This window comes from Colletotrichum graminicola (assembly GCF_000149035.1).
Source record: "Colletotrichum graminicola M1.001 genomic scaffold supercont1.71, whole genome shotgun sequence".
NCBI classification, from domain to species: domain Eukaryota; kingdom Fungi; phylum Ascomycota; class Sordariomycetes; order Glomerellales; family Glomerellaceae; genus Colletotrichum; species Colletotrichum graminicola.
The window spans coordinates 124,024-148,037 of record NW_007361075.1 but is presented as its reverse complement, the minus strand read 5'-3'; the positions used below and the strand labels follow the sequence as shown (position 1 = coordinate 148,037).

The 24,014-nt window shown below is 45.4% G+C and overlaps 3 protein-coding genes across 3 annotated transcripts; 1 reads left to right on the top strand and 2 right to left on the bottom strand.

Annotated features, from left to right (window-relative positions):
• Positions 1 to 560: 560 nt before the first annotated feature.
• Positions 561 to 3,118, bottom strand: GLRG_10961 (uncharacterized protein; the record flags this gene model as incomplete). The annotated part of the gene is made up of 2 exons (XM_008101681.1): positions 561 to 661; positions 718 to 3,118. The coding sequence occupies 2 exons, from the start codon at positions 3,116 to 3,118 to the stop codon at positions 561 to 563; spliced, it is 2,502 nt and encodes an 833-aa protein (XP_008099872.1).
• Positions 3,119 to 3,940: 822 nt separating this feature from the next.
• On the bottom strand, positions 3,941 to 4,289 carry GLRG_10960 (uncharacterized protein; the record flags this gene model as incomplete). Its single annotated transcript, XM_008101680.1, has 2 exons — positions 3,941 to 4,009; positions 4,083 to 4,289. The coding sequence occupies 2 exons, from the start codon at positions 4,287 to 4,289 to the stop codon at positions 3,941 to 3,943; spliced, it is 276 nt and encodes a 91-aa protein (XP_008099871.1).
• Positions 4,290 to 21,612: 17,323 nt separating this feature from the next.
• Positions 21,613 to 23,384, top strand: GLRG_10959 (prenyltransferase and squalene oxidase; the record flags this gene model as incomplete). Its single annotated transcript, XM_008101679.1, has 5 exons — positions 21,613 to 22,253; positions 22,358 to 22,485; positions 22,551 to 22,668; positions 22,765 to 23,064; positions 23,132 to 23,384. 5 exons carry the CDS (start codon positions 21,613 to 21,615, stop codon positions 23,382 to 23,384), a joined length of 1,440 nt encoding a protein of 479 aa, XP_008099870.1.
• Positions 23,385 to 24,014: the final 630 nt, after the last annotated feature.

Below are 24,014 nucleotides of genomic sequence, written 5' to 3'. Positions count from 1 at the left end.
GCGCAAAAAAGAGTTTGAACATGAATAAACAGCCTGATATATCGATCTTTGGCCTAACTACAACAAGTAATGCCTATAGCGGCCAATGTGGCCTTTCCAAATCTCGTCTGGTGGGTGTTTTTTTCCCGGGCCTTTCCCTTTCGCCCAATTCCAATGCATATCGTAATCGTCTACGCTTGCTATGCTCTGTCGTTTGCCTGTCGTGCCGGCATGATCGTCTCCATGAACGTCTCTGGCGCATGCCGCGTCTCTCTTGGCCGCTGCGCAAACCAAAGACCACCACCCCCCAAATTTCGAGTCATACATTCGTAATTTGAATCATGATAAAAGGTCGTAACACATCGCGATGAATCGTCGTGGTGGGGAGGTGACCAGCCGAAAAGAAGCGAACCGAGGTGTACGGAGAGTGATACTGCGTGTATGTGTAGTGTCTCGTTTCAACGCCGTCGCTGTGACTCGAAATAACAAAGGAAATGAAAAGAAATTGCCCACCCGAGGCATTTTCAAAGAAATCATAATCTCAGGAAATATATGGCAGCAATATAGCACAGTAGGGGGCTTTAGTTGGCCCGGATGACGAGCTTCGACAGGAACTTGTTGGACAGGCAGTCAAAGTCGTTGCGGTCGAAGCTGGCGTCAGGGCGAGTACGCAGGTACGCCTCTAATCAAATCGTTAGCAATCTACCAATATCGCCATGTTGTTACGGTGTTACTTACCGTGCTTGATGACATGCTGACGAACTTCGGTCATGGCCTCGCAGACGGCGACGTTGTTGTTGAGGAGATGACCGTGCTTGGCGGTGTCCCAGTCCATAAAGGCTGGGAGCTTCTGGGAGATGGCGTGGAAGAGGCCAACAATGACACCGACGGGAGTAGTCTCCATGTCGTTGCAGAACTTATTGACGGCAGCCGGGTCGGGGACGCGGTAGTGGCAGTCGAACTGCATCTCCTCCCAGACGGCAAGCAGAATGGAGGCCAGCATGAAAATGGTGGGCCAGTTCTTGAGGCGCTCCCCGCTATACACGCTCGAGTACAGAGCAGACAACTCCTCGAGAATCTCCTTCTGCAGCTCGCGCCACATGTCGGCCATGGCACACTTGATCTGGAAGTTGATCATGACAGGGGCGACGGTCTTGCCGTAGAACTTTGAGTCCTCATCATCAATCTGGCCATCAAGGGGGATTTCCTCGCCTTGGCTCTCAACCATGGTGATGTGCAGGGTGAGGTTGTAGGCAAGCACCAGCTTGAGGGCCTTGCGGATGACGGGCATACGCTCCTTGACGTAGTAGCGGTGAGCCGTCTTGAGGATCTCCGTGATGAAGGGAGTGCCCTCAAAGTGGTCCTCAATGAAGTCCTCGAAGCCACCATCGATGTGTTTGTCAAGGTAGTCGGACAGAGCCTCGACGGAAACACCCTTGGCGCCGACATCGAGTCTCTCGGTGCGGAGCTCGAAGTCGATGGGCTCCTGGTCGGTCAGGCAAGACTCAACCCAGTCAACCTGGAAGCAGCTCTCGTCCGCGACGTAAACCTCGCGGACGTAGACGGGGAGGGCAAAGCCGTAGCCGTGAGTGATCCACATGACTGTCTCGTTCTGGGCGAAGCCCTTGACGTTGTAGACCGAGACACCGCGACCGAGATGGCGCTCGTAGTCGGCCTTCCAGTCCTTCATGAAGTAGCCAATGTCCTTGATATCGATGCGGGTGCAAGGAACCTGCCAGAGTCTGGCGTGAGACGGCTGGCAACCAGCACACGGCTCGCCCTTGTCGCAGGTCTTCTTCAGGAACTTACAACGCAAGCAGGCACGGAGCTTTCTGATCTCGCTGGCCTGCTTACGCTGTTCGGGAAGAAGGGGGCCTTTCCTGCGGCCCACCTTCTTCACCTCGGTGCCGTCCTTCTTGCCAGTTGAAGTGCGGCGGATGACGGCCTTGGTGGCCTTGCCGGTAACGGGGCTTCGCCTCTGGCCCGAGTTTCTCCGAGCGGTCGTGAGGATGGGGGGAGACGTGGCACCGGAGCCGCTGGCAGGCGTAGGCCGGGGCGGCGTGGTCGAGCTCTTGATCGCCATGGGAGGAACGGCCGCTGCGGGGCTGGCTGTGTCGTGGTTGTGAGCATGAGCGTGAGCATGGGCATGAGCGTGGTTGTGAGCGTGGCTGTGGGCGTGGGCGTGGGCGTGGGCGTGGCTGTGGTTGTCTCCGAAGCAGTTGCGGTGCGATCCGGCATCGACATATCCATCGGACTCGGGTGAGAAGGGCGAGATGGGGAACGGGGCGATCTCCTCGTAGCTGCCAAGCTCGAACGAATTGGCGCCATCCGACGAGTCGGAGTTGGTTCTTAGGTGCAGCGTCTGGCCAGGGTTGAAGATGGCAGCGTTGGACTGGGCCTGCTGGAAGTGGTCGAACCCTGCTCCGGAACCCTGCTCGACTACCATTGACCATCCCTCACCGTTGCTGGAGCTGGGCAGAGACAGGACCTCGAGGAAAGTGCCGGTCGGGGAGTTGCTGCCGATGCTATGTGAGAGCCCCTCGATATGAAGAGCCGAGGCGGCAGCCTGGATGTCGTGCCAGCTCTCCAACCCCATGTTCCAGTTCATGGCGGGAACAGTCTCATCCATGGGCGGCATGGTGTTGAAGGCAGATGCGAGTTGGAAGTTTGCCGCCTGCAGGGCTTGCGTCGTCGCGGGAAGGAAGTCGATGGGATTTGTCTGGAAGCCAGGGGCATACGGGTTGTATGTGACGGGCATATAGGCGTCGGGGACGAACTGGGAGTAGTCGGGCAATCCATGAGGCGTCTGCTGTTGCTGGTGCTGGTGCTGTTGAAGGGCCCAGTCGGTCAGCGAGTTGACGGGTTGCTGATACGGCGAGTGGTGAGAGTGCTGGGTCAGAGGTGATGAGCTATGTGAGGGCGAATGGGCTTGCGGGTCCTCGGGAGGGCTCGAGGCTGCGACATTGGAGGTCATATCCAAAGGGATGGGCCAGATCCTCTGAGCGGGCATGTTTGCGACGCTCTGGGGGCTATTCTGGGATGAAGGGATTTGCGAGGCGTAAGAAAACCGGTCCCGCTGGTCGAAGGAGGAGAGGTCCAAGAGGCCGTCGCCTCCACTCGAATCAAAGTTAACGTTCATGTTGGTGAGATCGGTCGTGGGAAAAGGTCCAACAAGGGAATAGGTGTAAGTCGAGGGACGGGAGTTGGTGCGCAGATATGGGCTTTTTCCTCAAGACACCGCTCTTTCGTCGGGGCGTCGAGGATGTGGATGAGGGCAGCAGGAGGACCTTCTTCGCTGACGACCAAGATTTTGGGTGACGGCAAAGGGGGGTTGAGAGGGATTCGGGTGGTGAGAGAGGCGAGGGGACTTGGTCGGGGGGGCCAGAAGCGGGCATGCGTGGGTGAAGAGGAACGACGACGAGCCCGCGAAAGAAGCGGTGAGAGAGATGCAGTTGAACGTCCAGCCCCGGCCGGGAGCCAGAGCCAATAAACGGGGCCGGTTGTCCTTCTGCAGCTGCACAAGTGTGGAGCGGGGACGACCGGGGGGGGATGGCCGCTCTAGTTGCGCCAGTAAACCAGAAGGAGGGTTGGCGGATGGGGGGGAGGGGATAATGCTGGGAAGGTGGAAGGGGGGGGCGGCTGCTCACGAGGACCACTTTGTAAACCGAGCTCGTCCAATCAGCCATGCGTCTCCGTGTGAGCGAGACCGTGTTATAAGTGACCCGATACTGTATTTTGCAGGCTGGCCAAGCCTCCACGTTAGCGGGTAAGAAACTGTGGGCGGGATGGGCGGTTGCAAATCGTGTCGCTAACAGTGGGCTGGGCTGGCTAGTGTAGATGCTGGGCCCTCGTCCCATCAGACCCTGTCCATGGCAGAATGGCTGGAAAGTTGATATTGGATGGACGGCGCAGAAAAAAGCGAGACCAGACAGCTCTCAAGGGTACGTACCCAATACAGTGCCTACCACCTCCACATAACGGGACTTGACATTCCCGCTATCGCAGCCGCCATCAGTGCTTGAGTAGGTACCTATCTAGGTGGTAGTAGGTAGGTAGCGGGAGCGATACGTACCTTGCAGGGTAGGTATCCATTGTGTACGTACCTGCCTCCCACTGCCCTCCACCTTGGAAGCGTCAATGGAAACGTTCTTTCCCGCCTCTGGCGACGTTTCTGAACCCTCCTTCCACCAGCCCTCCTCCTCGTCCTCGTCCTCGTCCTCGTCCTCGACCTTGTCCTCCTCTCCACCGTCGTGATATCCATGTAAAGTCACTTTCATTCTCACTGCCACTCTTACCTCTGCTCTCGCCATGGTTCGCACTTGTATCCGTACGGATACACATTTAGGAAACCATCGCCGGCGATAGTCACTTTTGCTACCGTGGTTAAACAACGCTGCTCCGCCTCGTATCTCTGCTCTCTGTCACGACTCATGAGTACAGCTACTGCCTCGGTGTTGACGAGCACACAAATCGGTCATGGCGGCTCCAACGGCTCGCTTCTCTGTCTCTCCGTCTCTCACTCATTTTGTCTCCTGCAGTATCCGCACCAAAAATGCACACGCAGTCTCCTGATCCGGATTCCACATTCCAGAGCTCTCCTCGTGCCTGCAGCACGCAGGGTCAAAGAGACAGTAGTTTAAAACAGTACTCCGTATGTTCCGGATAATGATCCACTGGACCTCTCGCTCTCTTCTCTTCGGACGAGCCACCCTCACGAGCCTGCAGCTGGACCTGGTCATCGGCACTGGGCTGCAAGCTTGAACGGCTGCCCACAACAACAACGCCTCGCTCGCCTCTCGCTCACTTGACGCTGCTGCAGCCGCCACCGCCGGCCGTTCTTAGCGGTTATCGCAAAACAAGCGTCCGGCGTCATCCCCCAAGTCGATCCCTCTTCCGGGCTGGACGAGAAGTGACTGAACTACTGACTGATAGATGGGTGATGGTGTGTGTTTGCGTACGCTATGCATTCTGCCTGTACAGGGTCACCCCGATCTGCAACTGTGCAAAATAGAGCCGGTCGGGCTGCCCCCCCGAAGCATTCGTCCGTTCTTGCGATGCGGAATACGTAGTAGTAGTTTACATACAGGTACAATACACGACCCACGGACGTTGGCCGGTGGCTGATCAGGGCACCATTTGATCAGCATCCAGCCGTGCTCCCGTCCTCCTAAAGCCACTGTAAGTAAATAGTTTACTTCCTTGGGTCGTACATGCTAGGGTAGCTCCATGTGGGTGGCCTGGAAGTATACAATGAATGGCGGTTGTGCGACTCGCAACGACGCGACGAAGCGGCGCAGCTGTCAAGTCAAAGAACAGCACAGCACAGTACACAGTGCCAAACGGGCAATGAAGAGGCAAAGGCGCACACAGCCTAACCTTTTACGAAACGATCAGCTCCTCCTCACGGCAATGGACCGGCTGCCAACGGGCAACTCTATCTGCACCTCGCATCAACGGCACTTCGGCCCCCTCCCTCTTCTCTTCTCTTCTCTTCTGTCCTCCGTTCCGGCAGGGTCTCGTCCGCACCGAGAGGTACACACTGTGTATCGTCGTTGCTTGTATCCATGCATGAATGAGTGGCATCATGTCCAACCCCCTGACAACCAACATCGACGACATCAGTAAAGTGGCATCGTTGTCGCCCTGTTTCTACAAGCGGTAACACCGAGCAAACAAGTCCAAGGTTTTCGACCGGGCCGCCCGCTGGGCAACCTCGGTCAATAAAAATCAATCAGTCCTCGTCCGCGGGAAACCTGGCTCTCTTGGACCCTCTCCCATGATGCCAAGCCCACCATGGCTGGGGGAGAATCAGGGCCGCACCCCTCTCAACACCGACTAGACCCTTCGGAGTTTTCAACCCGCCCCGCCTCCTACGGTACAATACCACCACCCACCATAACCAGAGCCCCCACGAGCATGGACCAAAGCAACCATGGGCGACTCGCCTGCTACGCAAGGTCTCGATCGCGAGTTGCCGCAGATCTAGTGTACCATCGCTATTAGCAAACACAAGCATGAAAATCTTCTCATACGGGAAGCCCACTGCAGTGGATAACAACAGTTCCCTAGTCCAGACGCCTGCGCAAGTTCGCAGTGTTCGTACGATACACCACTCTGTAAATACGGACCCGGGGCACCCTTACGAATACAGGCATGCCGAGTAGCTCAAAAGACGACGCAGCCGCTCGCAGTCGGCTCAATAAAAACCCAGACGAACCACGAGACCTTGCACGCTCCTCACAAACCCCGGCTGCCGTGTACGCAGGCATTCGCAGTCTTCCCCTCGGCCGATGAACCGTACCATCGCTCCATGGCCCCGCTGAAGACTGCAGGTGGACTAAGCCACCTTTACCAATGGCCCAGCGATTTTGGCGGCAACGGAACGAACTTGATGTCTCCAAGGCCCCCTCTCCCTCCCCACATCATGGAGACAACCTGCGTCCGGATTGCCTTCTGGCAGACCCCGCCTCTGCTGGGCCCTGAGCCCCCCCCAAAGGGGCGTTCTCCTGCATGCTGGCTGGCCGGCTTCGACCATCCGTAGCTGGCCTCGGGCTATTTTGGAACAATTCAGAGACCTCAAAGCTGGTTGCCTGGTCGTGACGGATGGGCGATACGCGATGCTGCCATGGCACGGTGAACGGGTCGTACGGTTTAGTGGGAACCTCCTCACGGGAATAGTTTCTTCCTGGAGGATCGCTGAATCATGCGCCTAATTGTTCGACGGTTCGCTGGCTGTCAAGGTCGTCACCCTCCCCGTGATTGGCTAGAAGATCCGGTCTAGCCCGAGGGAGCACCAGGTGGATCGCGGAGTGCCAGCCCAAAGACCATTGCGAGGCTTCAGCAGATATTCCTCCTCGATGGTACGAAGCATGTGTATCCGTGCATAAACTAGTGGCTCGTCACGAGCAAGGAGGGTGCGCAACCCGTAACCTGCCAAACAAACCAGTCGCAGATGACGAAACAAGTCGCAGCACAGGGTCCAGGCTTGCTCGTCGAGCAGCCGGGCTTGACACTGCGCGGGCAATCAGCCAGCGGCAGCTTAACACGACGGGCTAATCCCCACCCCCTATCACGGATCATGTATGGAGATGCGTTGCGAGGCTGCTCGGATCAGGGTGCATCCCAACCTCGAAAGACCCCTCTTGCTTTGAGCAGGCGATCAACGGCACAAGCGGGAGCCTCTTTTCACTATTATGTACGGATATGTAGCCCTCCTTTGCCGCGAGAGCATGTTCCCCTCAATTGGCTTCGCCTGTGAACAAGCCACATCAGATCTGCGCCAGTTCCCCGATTGATACGGCCTGTTCCCAGCTCCTCCAGTCCACCAAGATGGCCGCACCCTGCCAGCAGCCACATGCGATAAGGGCAATGGACGTCGGGTTTCTTAGGCCATGGTTGTTCCGACATGTCCACTTGCAAAGGCACACCGTTCTAGTCGGCGATGGCGATTCATGTGCCAGTTGCCTCTTCTTGGTTGCCCGCATTTATGGCATAAAAAATGGCACATCATCTTGCATGCCCTCTCTACCTCTAACCATCTTGGATTCTCCGCCACCTGTTGTTTGGTCGGTCGGACTCCACACGAACCGGACAATCGCTCACTGGACATGAGGTATTCTGAGGAATCGAGATGCCACGCGTGTGGTCTCAATCACGTATCCGCCAAAGTCTACGTCGTACAAACGCCACAAAGCCCAGGACCTGTTGTCGGAAAAGCCATCTGTCTCGTTTGAGCTGCGAACCTCGTGCCAAAGTGAATCACAGTTTCATGGTCAAATCCGGCCCGGCACCGGAGAGGGGGGGGGGGGGGGGGGGGGGGGGGCAATGCAAGAAGGCCAACGAAATACCTAGTCCAGCAGCAGCGATGCGGATGAGAGCCATAGCTCTGGAGGAGCCGCCCGGCAAGGGGATCGCTCAGGTACGGTCGTCTCTCCCCGCCATCGCCCCCCTCTTCCGTTCCCGCCCTCTTGAACGGCAAAAGAAACCTGCCGCAAGACATCCCCTGGATTTCGAATTGCGGTGTGAGATTTTCCATCTGGAAGAAACGCCTGGAGGTGCCCGCCGGCCAATCACATTGACCCGTCTGTTGAACGTTGGCGGGATTCGCCCCGAGGACGTTGTCAGCCTGCTGTCTTCCTTGCATTTCCGTGATGCAAGTAATGCTTCCCGCTACTGTCTGGACTCTTGGAAGACAGGCGACTATTTGAGGCTATGGTCGATCAATCCGGAACGTCGGCTCAACCTAATTTAGTTCCTTGCTCGTCTTCGAGTCCGCGATAAATAGCTTGTCAAGTGGCAATCCATTCGTCGAGTCGATAAGGGTTTAAGTTGAACCACGGGAAGGCCAATTGGGATGGGGATGTCGGTAATAGCTGGTTGCGTATGGGACAGATTGGCCACCGTGACCCCTCCTACGACCCCTCCTTTCTCGACGCGGGACACCAGACCTCCTTCTTCTCCTCGGTCCATTTAATCACGCTTCCACCTCTCGCGGCCGCCATCACCGATTAAGATTATAGATGGCGGTACGATGCACGTTGTAGCCAATTCATTGCCGATGGTAGTCCTCGGCGGATTTTCCTGGCGGGCTTGGCTCGCGAGCCGACTACTGTATGGCGCCTCAATGTCACCACGGCGCCGTCCACCTCTAGTGAAAACGCGCTCGGATCTCTCAAAGATCTTGACCGCTTATTGTTGATGCTAGAGGCTGTGTGTGTGTGTGTGTGTGTGTGTGTGTGTGTGTGTGTGTGAGTGGGTGGCTCAGGCTCTGCAATCGCTTCCAGCGTCGTCTATCAGTCTGCCTACCACCACGTCTAGACCGCAATCATATTAAGGCAATTAATACCTTGCGGTGGGCTCGGAATGTTCCCCAACAACGGAGGGGGTTACTCTCTGAATGTAGCCGGCAAGTGCACGCAGCTGAAGATATCCGGATCCTCTCGAATGGAGCAACACACGCGAAATACGTGCTCCTTGGCTCATGCAGGGACGTGACGATGATGTGCTGGCTCCAGTCGCATCCCGGGCAAGGACTGACCGCTCGGCGGTGCGAGGGCGGAAAAACTTGAATGCCGCACACAACGTGTGTGTGTGTGTGGGTGTGTGTGTGTGTGTGTGTGTGTGTGGACACCACGCCGTCCCTATCGTCCGCAGGCAGCCGTTTACCCCTTCTTGAAAGTAGGTGCTGCCGCCGGCACTGCTTAGGTCATTTTACATCATCTCCATCATGTGTTGTCATGAAACTCTTCGGGTGGAGGTTGCGTCATTGCCGACTTTGTACGCCGGGGAGAAAGACGAATCACGATGGGGTTCCAGAATTAGATTGAGGGTTCGGGTACCCACGTTGCTGCTTGGCGTGTCGATGAGTCGGTGGTTTTCTGTGAGCTGGTCCCTGGGTTCTCTGATGTCTGTACTTGTGTCCTATTTCAATCTAATCCGTCGAACATTTGGTCGAGGAAGTGAGGGGTTGGAGATGGTAGATAATGACTATGGGACACACGGCATCCGTTGAAGCTGGGTCCAACAATTTCGAGCTCATAGTCCGTCTTGCTGCTATGCTGCAGCCAGTCTCGATGTGGCAGAAAAGCGGCTCATGCGTTTCCTAGCTTCTCGCGAAAAGCTGCCGTCGACCAAGACTATATCACAAGCTGGTCGTTGGTCTCCTGAGCTGTGGCAAGGCGAGTGTTTCCAGCCCATTAAGCACGCATCCGATCTCAGCCCAACGTGCCTCATGAAGCCTGTCTCATCTCTAGCATTCTTCCCGGCATCTCTATCGAGGGCATGCCCTCATTTCTTGCTTCGAGGCTCCACGAGAACACAGACACGACCGTGAGAGACGTAAGCTCGTTGCCGCACTGGACAAGGACGAACATGATTCATCTCATCAGCAAGCGCAACGACTCTCCTGGCCGATTTCGACATCATCAACAATAAAAATAGATGCTGTGAGCCGGACGGGGCTGTCCACTTATTGCGAGACTCGGCTCAGTACATACCTCACGACTGCCTCAATGGGAGTCCCGCTTGGTTGGTCTTATTGTTGAATTTGAGATCGCACAAGCACGGTCCTTGAGGTTGGGATGACACGGCGTAAGACGTCTGCCTCTGCATCGGATGGTACTAGGAATTGGATGAATATAGTTTCGGGTCTTGGCGGAGAGGAGATCGGACGAAGTTGAGTTTGTGCACTATTATCTCTCTCCTCGGCATTTAACCAACATCCAACTTTCTCAGTATCGGTCTCCAACAGCGCAGTCACCGGGGGTCTTTGTAGGATGCCATTAGCCTCACAGATACACGGATGGCATGGATTGATGGCCCAGAGGACGACGTAAAGCTTGTTCGGAGGCCTCTCCTGACGAGTACACTCTTCTAGAGACGCATCTGTAGGATCCTAGATGCGTTGCAGTTGTCTGTATTCAACTGCATCGTTCATGCTTCCCCGGTCATCCTATATCTTCAACGACTGTTCTGGTACTCTTGATAAAAAGATGATTGTATTGCATGTCATGTATTGCCCCTCAAGACTAAAATGAATTGTATCCGTTCTAAATGCGTATGGCCTACTTTGCATGACACCGAATCATGAGTGCCAGTTGCTTGCAATCTCGGGAGCCAAGGAGCATTTGCAAGCGGCACCTTATAAAGGAAGAGGAGAAGCAATTTTACTCTTCTCTTTGAGGTTATCGGGTATCAAAGAACTACGAAGACTCTTTGGCAACGCATGGCAAGCAGCTTATCTCGGGGGCTCAGCTTGAGGGGCAAACCTCCTTTCCAGAAAAGTGACAGATAGAAAATTACACTGCTCATTGAGTATCAACCCTCAAAATCACATCTTTGAGTGGGCATGATGCTGCGGTAAAACTGCTACTCGATCAAGGTTGGATCTTGTCCCTGGCAGGAGAGATGCGTGACAGCCCAGGGCGTTGAGGAGCCGGCCATCTACTATAGAGTTGTTGGTCAAACGCTTTGACCTCGCAAAGACCTTGAATCACATCGAGGACAAGCACCACTTCTTCACAGCTATACCAACCGCTCGGCTGTATCTGAGCAACTGACTTCCTGGTAAACGATGGGGCAATGTTTTAAAGTCACGATGGACCAGAAGATGCTATGAAAGCTGGACAAGATGAAACCGGCCTTCTTAACTAGTATATCTCCCCACTCGAACCTCAAGGTTTGCACAGGCGACATATTGAATTTGCCGGATACCTTGGCAGCAGTGGAATCATGTGGCTGAGACCGGTCAGTCATGTGGGCAGCTACCCATCTACACGGTCATTTGGCCTCGACATCCAGCCCAGTCAGGCGGGTTCTAAATAGCGTCCTTTTCTTCCAATCCAGATATACAGCAACAGAGCGCAATGTCTCTGGATATCAGAAAGTAAAATCGTCACCAAAGCACCCCTGATTTGGCGTACGTTGCAATCGCCACGAACGACATGCGCTAACACCAGGTAGTTGTGAGGGAGAATATTGCTTTTGGCTGGACGATCAGTCACTCCATAAACAGCACGTCTTGGAAAGCACTACGGTGGGCGTGTAATTGAAGTCGTAAATTATAGAGGCAGTTCGCCCACCACATTTACCTTGAACTACGCTGCAATCTGCCCGTGCACCCTACGATACAGGAGACGGGTTACACATTTGTGATGATATTACAAAATATCAATTCACCTAAATAACTCATTGTATCAACGTATACTCGAGGTTATAAGATCCCCCTGACTGCGAGTAAAACCTGTTCTTATAAGCGGTCTAGGGAGTCAGACTCCGTCAACAAGTACCAGACAGACGACACTCGCCTTTAGGTTGATGCTTACGCCACCTGTCACGATAGCTTCATACAGCACCTACCAGGCGGTCTGTCAGGTTCCATATCACGTGGTGTTTCAATCATTACTCGCACCACTCATGTTGTCGGGATATTCAACTGTTCAATAGTGGAGCCAATCCATGGTCACGTGATTTACCATCACGTGACTCACCCTGGCGGCTTACTTATACTACTATAAATACCTACAGCAGTAACCTCCTCTCTTTTCTTTTCTTATTATCTTTACCTAGCTACTAATAGTTAATTAATACTATTATAGCTATATTAATTATAATCCCTATAATACTAATACTAATTAGTAGTTAACTTTATAATTACTACTACTATAGATTAGTAAGGATTATTAAAAAAGGCTATAATACTTTACTTACTATAGTAGCTTAGATTAAAGTATTAAAGTGCTACTAAGCCTAAAGATTATTAGTACCTAAGATCTTATAATACCTAGTAAATAACCCTTTAAGCCTTATATTTACTATATAATAACTACTATTACTACTATTAACTTTATTACTTTTAGAGAAGTTTTTTTTTTATATACTACTTACTTACTAATAACCTTTATAGTATTTAGTATAATTATTTTCTTTTTATACTTAAGTTTTTTTAAGTTCTTTTTTTTTTAACTTTTTTTTTTTTTAATTATTAAGATTTTTATCTTACTAAGTTTTTATCTTAATATAGTAGTAACAGCCTATATAAGATTATAAGTAAATAGACTTCTATAAGTTCTTATTTAAATAAGATCTTACTAGTAAGACTAAATATAAAGTAGTTAAGTAAGAACTACCTAAGTAATCTGCTTTTAATATAGTATTTATAAATAAATAGCTTTTACTAACCTTACCTTTATATACTTCTAATATTATATTATTAGCTAGGTGTAGCTTATAGTAATTATAACTTTTTTCCTTAACTAAATAGTTAGTAGCTAAGTGTTACTTTTAGTAAGTATACCTCTTTTTATTCTTTAAGTAAGGTAAAAAAAGTAAAGGTTACTTATATTACCTTAATTTACTTACTTTTTTTTATCTTTTAAATACTTATTAATAACTATACTATCCTCCTTACTTTTTCTCTTTTTTTAAGTAAGGTATAGTTATTAGTAACTAATATAACTTTTACTTAACTTTACTATTTTAATTAATTTAAAAAGACTACTTATTATTTACCTTTAAGTAAAGTATATAACCTTAACTTTTTACCTTTTTTTCTTTAAAAATCTTTAACTATAGTATTTTACTTACTAAAAAGTAAGGTCTATATATATCTCTTTTTAGAGGTAGTATATGTCTCCTTTTATTCTTTAAGTAAGATCTAGTGTAAGGCCTCCCTAAAGCTATCTTTTTATATTACTAAAGCGTAAGGCCTCCTTAAAGCTATCTACTACTATCTATTTATTTATTATTTTATTTTTTTATTTACTTTATCTTTTACTTATACCTCTTTATATTATATTATTTATCTATTTATTTTACTATTATTTATACTAATAGTAGTAATTCCTCTAATATATAGATTTACTTCTAACCTTATAAGTAAGAAGTAAGTGCTTATAATTAAAAGGTTAGTGTAAGGTGTATTGGCTAAGAGCCTAGATTAGGGAAGAAGATGGAGGTTGAATTGATAGATTGATTGATTAATTGATAGGTAGGGGTATCTGTAGATGTAGAATTCAACTTAGCCACTTTAGCTGGCTGGCCAGGCTGAAGGGTAATATATGTGTGTGTGTTGCCAGCCGGGCCGATATATCGCCGATCGGCCGGCGATTAACCGATCCATGGGCATCCCGCCCCTTAGCCCAGGGATATCGTTACAGTTAGTAAGGCTAATAGAGGGTAATAATAGTAAAAAAAGAACTAAGTAAAAAGTAAAGTAAACTATAGGTACTAGCTAAGGTAAAGAAGTATATTTATCTATAGGATATTAAGGATCTATATCTTATCTTAAAGCGTAGCTAGCCCTTTATTATTATATAACTATAAGGTATAACTAATTTAGCTAATATTCCTAATAGCCTTACTTAAGTTAAGTAATATAACGCCTTAAGTACTATTATTATACTTTAAATAATATAATATAGCTTTATATAGCTATATAGTTAATAGCTATAGAGATATACTACTAAAGACTTTAAAAAATAGTTACTTAATACTTTTAAAGGTACTACTTATAAAACTATTATTAAATTTAAAGACTACCTAATATATAGAGGTATATAGGTATTAATAGTAAAGTTACTAACTATTACTAAATAAATCTACTATACCCTTAAGGCTAATAATCTAAAGGTATAAACACTTAAGGATATTAAAGAAGGGAAAAAAAGAAGTAAGGATTTTTACTTAAAGATTAATAAACCTAACTTTATATAAGATATTATAGACCTACTACTAGAAATAATATTAATATAAGATTAACTAGGCCCCTTTTATATTATTACCTTTTTAGTATAAGTTACTTAAGTCTAAGAAGGTTAATAAAGGCCTATTAATCTAGCCTTATTATATAATAACCTAAATTTTATTTCTTTACTATTTAAGTAGGTTAGTAACGCTTACCCTTACTTATTAGTTACACTAGTTACTACTACCTTACTTATAACTTACTAGCTTACTAACCTTATTAAATTATACCTTAATAAGATAAAGTATAGTAAAGAGGTATATAAGTTACTTAAATTAAAGCTTATAATCTTTTATAACTACTATATAAAGGCTAGGATCTAGTAAGAGCACTTTATAAGTGCCTTCTTTATTATACTTAAAGGTAAGGCTGTAAAGTACTATACTAACTATTTTTATAACTAGACTAACTTTATTACTATAGTTATATAAATAAGAAGTAATTTTAAAAATAAAAAAACCTTTTAGGCCTACCTTACTAAGCTATAAAGAACTAATTTAATAAGGACTATTTTAGATAATCTAGATAAAAGTAAGGCTAAATACCTAAAGTTACTTATTAAGAGAGTAACTACCCTTATAAGAATAGTTATAAGGATTAGTACCTTATCTAATATAGCCCTCTATAACTAATTACTTAACTCTTACTATAAGATAGAAGAATACTTCCTTACCCTTTTTAATCTATTTTTAACGTTTACTAGCGTGTATAGCTAGCTTTAATTAGTAATTAGTAACATAATATAATTTAAATAACCTATATATTAATACCTAACTAAAAAAGTAGATAATTAATACTAGACTAACTATACTTATAATAGCTAGTAAAGTTACTAGTAATTTAGCTAATATAACTATAGCTATAGTAACTTTATACTATAGTGCTTTTTTAATAGTAATCTATAGTAATAAGTACCTCTTTTACCTTTATTATTATTTATAAAGAAGTACTATATATATAGTAAGCCTAACTATTAGTTAATAAGGCACTTAAAAGACAAAAGGTAATAAGCCTACTATAAGTATAAAGAGTAGTATCTAATAGACTTTTTACCTAAAGCTATTAACTACTTTATAACTAACTTTAAGGGATATAAGCTATTTACTTTAGATAAAGAAGGTAACTATATAAAAAGTAATAAAGATAAAGAATTAGATACTACGTTTTATATATTAATAATATTCTTTAACTTATTTACTATTAATAGGCCTACTCTTTTTTTATTACTATATAACTAATCTATAACCTATTTTCTTATAAAGGATAACTCCTTATATAAGAATCTATATAATAATAAGCTACCTAACGTAGACGTCTTTACTCTTAATAAGTAATATTTATTTATCTTATTCTATAGTATTATACCTAACTCTAGTGTAGCTAAATATTTAACAGCTAGATATAAGTAGTATCTTACCCTTTACTACTAAATAAAAGGAAATCTAGCTATAGATAAGTTATAAGCAGGTAAAGTAAAAATCTGCTTTAGTAGTAGTAACTACTTTAAATTATAAAAGGTAATTAATATACTAACCCCCTTTAGTACGCTAACCTTCTATATAATACTATTAAATACCTTATTTCTACTTTACCTTATAGATATAAATTAGTATAGTATTAAATTTAATAACCTTACTAATAAGCTAATCTAAGGTAATACTATTATACTTACTATCTATAAATAAGGCTATATATAGATACTACTTAATTAATATAAGTAAAGTATTACCTACTACTATCTTATAGATATTAAGTTATAGTAAATTTATTATTACTTTAGCTACCTATTAGTTAAAAGGCTTTATTACGTCCTCTAATAATCTAGTAATAAAGTTAAGATTATAGCCTTAAAGAAATTAACTAAGGTCTACTACTACTACTAGATAAATATAAAGGCACCTAGTTACTTTAAATTTACTTTATATAATAATAAATATAACTTTAACTATAAAATTATTATTAATATTATTTACCTTAATAGTAACTACCTAGCCTTATATATAGTTAATACTATAATATCCTTCTAAGCAGCCTGTTTACTTAAAAATATTACTATAAAGTATATATAGGAGGCACTTTAGATATACTAAATTAATATCTACCTTAGCCTACCTAACTAGATTATTACTAATACTAGCCTAAACTTTTATACTAGTAAATTTAAGTAGTTAGTAAGGTTACTTTATATTAATATTAAAGAAATACTAATTAAAGCCTATAATAGTATTAGTAAGGTTAAAAGATACTATATACCCCTTTAATATATATATAATATCCTTTATAGTAAGGGCTATATACCTAAGGTTACTTTTTAGCTAGCTATTAAAGTAATTAATAATATAGCTAGCCTAAATAGCCTAGTACTTACACTACTAGTCTTTAGCGCCTACCTATAAATCTCTAACTTATTACTACCTTTACTAACCCTACTTAAAAGGGCTAAAGTAGTAAGAAAAGTAATAAAGGCTATTTACTAGATTTATATAAAAAAGTAAGTTAATAAGGTAGTAACTATATATAACAGCCTAGATACTACTATAATAGTAGCCTTTTTACTTTAATCTATAGTCTATATCTAGTGTAAGAAAAAAGGCTAGTAAGGCCTCTTTTACCTTATTACTAGTAATAAGACTACTTATACTATTAACCTCCCTTAAGGCTTATAAACTTTTTATTTAACTATTATTAAACTATACCTTAAAGATACTGTAAAGGTATAGGTGGTGTGCCACGCCTGTCAATAGACCATTCTGGCATTACCAAAAGATCAACTAGTTCAGGCACTAAGTGCCTGAAATGCACCACACATGGCCTTATAAAGGGTAACCAGGCCAACCCCTTACAATTGCCCCCCTTCTAATGCGACGCGTCCTGAGTCGCTTCAGGCCCACGTACACGCACTGGCGCCGGTAACCGTGCGCTGGAGCATAAGGTCATGTTAACCCCGAAGGCCCTGGGCGCCTGGCACCTGGCGACAGCTGGGGGACCCCCGGCTGGCGCTAGGCTTGCCTATCGCACATCAGTCCCTCTGAGCCTAACGTAAGCTGCCCCTCATTCATGCCTAGCCAACCAATCCACTGATTGATGACCTTCCAGCCCCTTAAGGCCTACACTAAAGAGAGTCTCAACAGGCGGGATTCGAACCCAGCCCCTGTTAACAGCCAGAAGACCCACTTAGTGCCTGAACAATTGTAAAGGTATGGGTGGTGTGCCACGCCTGTCAATAGACCATTCTGGCATTACCAAAAGATCAACCAGTTCAGGCACTAAGTGCCTGAAATGCACCACACATGGCCTTATAAAGGGTAACCAGGCCAACCCCTTACAGATACTTATAATAAGTAATAATAGCTACTCTTTAAGGTAGGTAGGTAAGGTAATAAAGAGAATAATAATAATAGTATAGTAGCCTTATTACCTACTAATATCCTTATGCCTACTAAAAAAATATATAATAGTATTACTATTACTATACACCTATAGCTAAAGTAAAAAGCTAGCTACTTATAGAGGTATATTAATTTCTTTAATAAAACTAGCTTTACTATTAGGCCTATTACCTTCTTTACTACTATAAGTATAGTATACGTCTTAATAAAAAAAGAAGCTAACTAACTATTATTAATTAAACTATAGAAAAAGAGTATTATTACTACCCTAAGGAAGCCTTTTAAGTAAGTAACTACTACTAAGATTAAAAGGCTTATTACCTATAAGGTATTTTACTTTATTTAATATAATAAGAATAAGTATACTAAAGTATAAATATTTAAATTATAGATTATTAATAAGGTAAAAGGCTAGAATAAAAAACTATATAAGAAATCCTACTTAGTTATCTAAAAATATACTAATAATAGTAAAAAAGTAATTCTTACTTAGTTACTTATAATCTAGTAAGCTAGCTAGCGCCTTATTCTTACTTTTACTTTATCTCTTATTTATAATAATAATAATTTCTTACTTTAGTTATATAATATTACTTAGGTATATATATAGTTAACTACCTTATTAAATTATATAATTCTTATATACCTTTTATTATAGATATAAGACCTTTATCTAAAAGGCACTATTATATAAGTGTAAGATAATTGCTTAGTTAACAACTAACTAGACGAAAAGGTCTAGTCTTGCTTCCTCTAATGTTAGAGGAACAAGACAGAAGCGTGCTTAAGTACTCTAGATCTCTATTTCCTTACAATTGCCCTCCTTCTTAGGAAATTCGTCTCTGAATTTCTAGGTAGGTAAAAGCAAGTGGGCGTCCTCACAGGGCAATTCGCCTAGCACTCCTAACCAGCCGGTTCGCTGGAGGCCTGCCTAAATCAGCTCCAGGCCTGTCCCTTTTTCTGGGCGTCTGGCCTGCCCCTCTGGGCAGGCCTCTTCAGCTCTTACGCTCTCTGGCTGGCTCCTCGGCCTCTGCCGGCATCAGCCTATTGGCTGGAAAACTCTGATCTGGCGGGCCCTTCTTGGGCAGGCGCCACAGCTCTTACGCTCTCTGGCTGGCTAGAAAATCCTGTTCTGTGGGTCCCGTCAGGGCCCCCACATGCACAGTGGGGCTGTACGCTGGCCAGGCGCACGCAACGGCGGTCGTGTCGGGATTTGAACCCACGACCAGAGGAAGCAAGACAATTGTAAGATAATTGCTTAGTTAACAACCAACTAGACGAAAAGGTCTAGTCTTGCTTCCTCTAATGTTAGAGGAACAAGACAGAAGCGTACTTAAGTACTCTAGATCTCTATTTCCTTACAATAAGTAGTAAAGCTATTATATAGTATTATAAAGGTAAGTACTTACTAGTAGGTAATATATAGTTACTACTATAGAGAAAAGCTCTAAATAAAGACTTTAACTTTTAATCTATACCTACTAATTACTAATATAAAGAGCCTAGACTTTAGGATTATTAGTATATAGACTAATAATACTATTACCTTTTTAGATAAATCCTTCTTTACTTATAAGGCTAATAAGCTTACTAAGGCTATATTTACTACTAAGAAGAAGTAAATCCTTACTATTAATAACCTACTTACTTTTAATAGTAGCGTAGTATCTATAACTACTAAGAGGAAGCTCCTTCTCTAATAAAAGGGCTAAGGCAAAAGACTTTAACTTATTAATAAAGAATCTCTATAAGCACTTAAGTAGTATATTAAGTAATAGGCCTATAGTGTATATATTACGTTAGTCTACTAGCCTAAAGTATGCTTTAACTACTTTATTATAGTATAATACTAATTACCTAACGTAAATAAAATTAAGGCACTTAACTATTATATTATATAGTAAATAAATAACCTTAACTATAGTCTATTATTTTATTTACTTAACCTTAAATCTATAAAGCTTTTTATTTTTATAAATAAATTATTTATAAATAATAAGGACTTTACTTTATAGCTAGGATTTATTATTATTCTTACTAATAAGGCACCTATAAGTACTACTATAGGTAATAAATTTACTATAACTAGTAATATTATTTACTTTAGCTTAATAAAGTATAAGTAAGTTACCTAAAGTGTACTAGCCTCTAAGATCTATAGTATAGTTACTAGTACTAATATTACTTATATACTTAGTATAACTATTATAATAATTACTAACTACCTTAAGCTACTATATATACTAATAATCCTTTATACTAACTTATACTTACTTTATAAGTACCTTATTAAGCTTAAGACTATAAAAAAAAAAGGCTTATAATTAATATTATAGCCCTTTAGTAGTTATATAAGTAATATAAGGTCTATAAGGTATAATAAATATAAAGTAATAATAATCCTACTAATAAATTTACTAAATTATTACCTAATAAGGCACTAAAATAACTAGTTAGAAATAAGATAGTTTAGATTAGTATAAAGGGATAAGTTTCTTAAGCTATATAATAAATTATATAAATAAAAAGTATTAAATACTTTTAGGCTTTTAATTTTTATTACATTTTTAAGCTTTTTAGCTACTAGGTAGTATCTAGGCTATTTATAGTAATTTTCTTTTACTTTAGAAAGTTACTAGTGTTAAGATATTTAGCTATTTAATAGTAAAGCTAATCTATAGTTATATAATTTACTATTATGTGACTTACCCTAGCAGCTTACTTATACCACTATAAATACCTATAGCAGTAACCTCTTCTCTTTTCCTTTCTCATCATCTTTACCCAGCTACTAATAGTTAATTAATACTATTACAGCTACATTGATTGCGATCCCTGTGATACCAACACATGTATATATAGAATCCTTTCTTTATATCTCTACTTCTAGAGGAATAAGCCTTTCTTACTCCTGTTCTTATATGCCCTACTGTGTGCTCTAACTTGTGACACTATCTGAGTAACAATACGTTACCTATACTATTCTCTGATGGTAATTATATCTGTATCTAGTCTCATGCTGCTAAAGAACAAGCAGCTTGTGGGGTAACGTTTCTGAAGAAGCTAATTAACTAATGATGAGTATTGCTCTTGAGCATGTTTTGGTTTCTGCCTCTGTATTGCTGTTTGGGAGAACTAACGAGAGACTAGCTATTTAAAGGCAAGTTTTTTTTATTGCTTTTTGAATTGGCCTTGCATAAGAGACTGTTGAGGAAATAATTATAGACTTTTGTTCAACTGCGAGCAATCAAGTTCACGATGGTCGAAGAAGTCGTGATAATGGGCTGCTTTTGTACAGCGCGATAGACGCATCGACTTTGGTTAGACCAGCTATGCCTTGTAATTAACTAGAACCTTTGCCAGTGACTTAGGAACCGCCAAAATCTTTTACAGCAACTTTCTGGGACGTTTGGGTCCAACGGCATCGACTCTCGCACTAAGGAAAGCTGGGATTTGTACCTTACCGTCGTCATTTTGAACATTTGGCAGAAGCCATATCGGACAGCTAGCCATGCAATAGGACTGATGGATCAACCTTGACACCGTTACACCCGGCTACATTTAAACGGAAGACAAACTTTATATCCATGTGCATGTCGTTGAGGCTTGATATCATGATTTGATGATATCTTGGTGATTACTGGATCCCCGTTCTTAGTAATAGCGCCGTGCTATAGCGGCCAATCAAACGCACGGGAGTCCAGTTTTATGAACTCCATCACGACCACTGCTGGCAGGTGGGGCGCTCTCATCGTCACTGCCCAAAGCAACAGTGCTCTCGGCTTGGAATCACTCTTCCTGACCCCGACAGAAATGTAATATTGAAAAAGGAAAAAGAAGAAAAAAGGTGCTCACCTGTTAATGAGAGTGGCGGCCTTGAACCGACTAGTCCGTCAGTCGCCTTGCATACTCCCATTTCCCGCCGCGAGTGAGATGAGACCCCGCATCAAACCTCTCAAACGCCGTCCCAAAGTCACTTTCATCAAGCGCGCAGCACCAAACATGGCCGGCGAGTCGTCGCAACGCCCGCCAGAGAACGACGTGGACGAGGAGTTCGTCGATGATTCCGCTAGCGATGACGTCCTGAGCATCGAGGCAAACGCCGTCGTGCCAGACCTCTTCACGACGCCTGCCCCCGTGCGCGATGCGCTCGCGACGGCCACGTCGCAGGCCCAGGACGAGACCGTGCGGGAGTGTGTCCCATTGCTGGCTGCGATGGACAGCGACATCGAGTACAACGCCCACGGCGTCCCCTCGCTGCTCCGCGAAAATCACATTAGGTTCCTCCAGAAGCAGCTAGGGCGGTTCCCCGCCCCCTACGTGGCCGCCGATGCCAGTCGCCCCTGGTTCCTTTACTGGTCCCTCAATGCCCTGGCCTTGCTGGGCTTCGACACGGCGGTGTACCGGGAGGACCTGATCAAGACGGTGCGGACCATGCAGAACCCCTCTGGTGGTATCGGCGGTGGCCACGGGCAGAACTCCCATCTTGCTACAACATACGCCGTGGTCCTCGCCCTCGCCATCGTCGGCGGTGAGGATGCGTACGAGGCCATAGACAGGAAATCCATGTGGAGGTGGCTCTGCTCCCTCAAGCAACCAAGCGGAGGGATTCAGATGACACTGGGTGGAGAAGTAGACGTCAGGTGGGTTTGACACGACAACCAGCTCTCCCTTCCCCCCCCGGCCCCCTTTCTCGCTCGCTCGCTCGCCGTGGCCATGTTTGCTTTCTTTTCTGACAGGTTTGTAGGGGAGCATATTGTGCAGCCGTTATTGTAACCCTCCTGAACCTCCCTCTAGACCTTTCTACCGACTCGCCGGCCTGGACGCCTGAGCGGCCCACGCTCTTCACTGGATTGGCGGACTATGTACGCAGATGTAAGTCATGCTTTAGCTCTGTTTGCCTCATTCCTCGCCCGCTCGCCCGCGCTCACCCAATAAAGGCCAGACGTTCGAGGGTGGAATATCGGGAAAGCCGGATGGTGAAGCGCATGGAGCGTATGCGTTCTGCGCGTTGGGCTGCCTCTCCATCTTGGACACTCCGCACCGCATCATCCCAAAGTACGTACAGGCCAGCCGTGAGCCCACCCCCTCGTCCACTGAGGGGTTGACATGAAAGCAGCACACAACTGACTCTTTCTGCTTCCCGGGTGACAGATACCTTGACGTTCCACGGCTTATCTCTTGGCTCTCGTCGCGGCAGTACGCTCCGGAGGGTGGCTTCAGCGGCCGTACAAACAAGCTCGTCGACGGCTGCTACAGCCACTGGGTTGGCGGGTGTTGGCCGTTGATCGACGCCGTGCTGAAGGGTGCGAGCGAGCTTGAGGATCAGCCAATTGAGGGTCGATTCTCTCCCCATCAGAGCAGCCTGTACAGCCGAGAAGGGCTGATCCGGTACATCCTGTGCTGCGGCCAGGACCGGTCAAAACGTGGTGGCCTTCGCGACAAGCCCAGCAGGTGAGACATGGCGATCGAGTGCTTGCCTCCGGGGAAGGTTTGTCGCTGATTTTCTCGAACAATATAGGCCGTCGGATGCGTATCACACTTGCTATGTCCTCTCGGGACTGAGCTCAGCGCAGCACCAGTGGGATCTCACATATGTCAACGAAGATGAGACAATCCTGCCGGGGCCCAAGTGGGTGGTGTCGCCCAGTACCGATGGGACACAGATATTCGACGAGGAGGACCGCGTCGGGACGATCCACCCCGTCTACACCATCCCCCAGGAGAGCGTCGACGACATGATGGCGTATTTTGCGTCCAGACAGGGGTTCTGAATTCCCGCCACCGAAAAAATGGCCGCCTTCAAGGCGGCCGGCACCCCCCCCTCTATGTATAAGAGGGAGGGGCAGTAGGAAGAGACACATTGGGCGTTCTGTGTCACGTGGACTGGACAAAGAGAGGGCCGGGCCATGTAGGGCGGCGGGGATGTTTCCGTGATGAATTCGGCGATTGTCGAGGACGCGCCTGTTGACAGCCCCCCAGACCACCAGAAAGGGAAAAAAAGAAAGGGAGTGGGTCTGCGTTACGAACACGACGGAGCGGCGCCTGCAGCTTGAGCCCGAGCGGCGGCATGAGAAGGAGATCTCGGACAGGGGCCGTATGTGATATTTTGGACAACTCATCAACGGCAGTACGGCGGCGGTGGCGGTCGTGATTATACATGTTGAGTTCCATGTTGGGCCTCCCGAAAGGCCGAGTTGCATGAGGAATCCATGCGCTAGCTGCGGCACTCGAGTCGAACGTATAACCTGCACGGAGTGGATGGATGTGTCATGGCAGCAGATAATACATATCAAAACAACGTTTCTGGTCTACAACGAGGCCAATCGGCTGCCGGCGCAGGTCTGCTTCGGCTTGTACCTCGCCCACCTCGCCCACCTCGCCCACCATCCATGCCGGTTCGC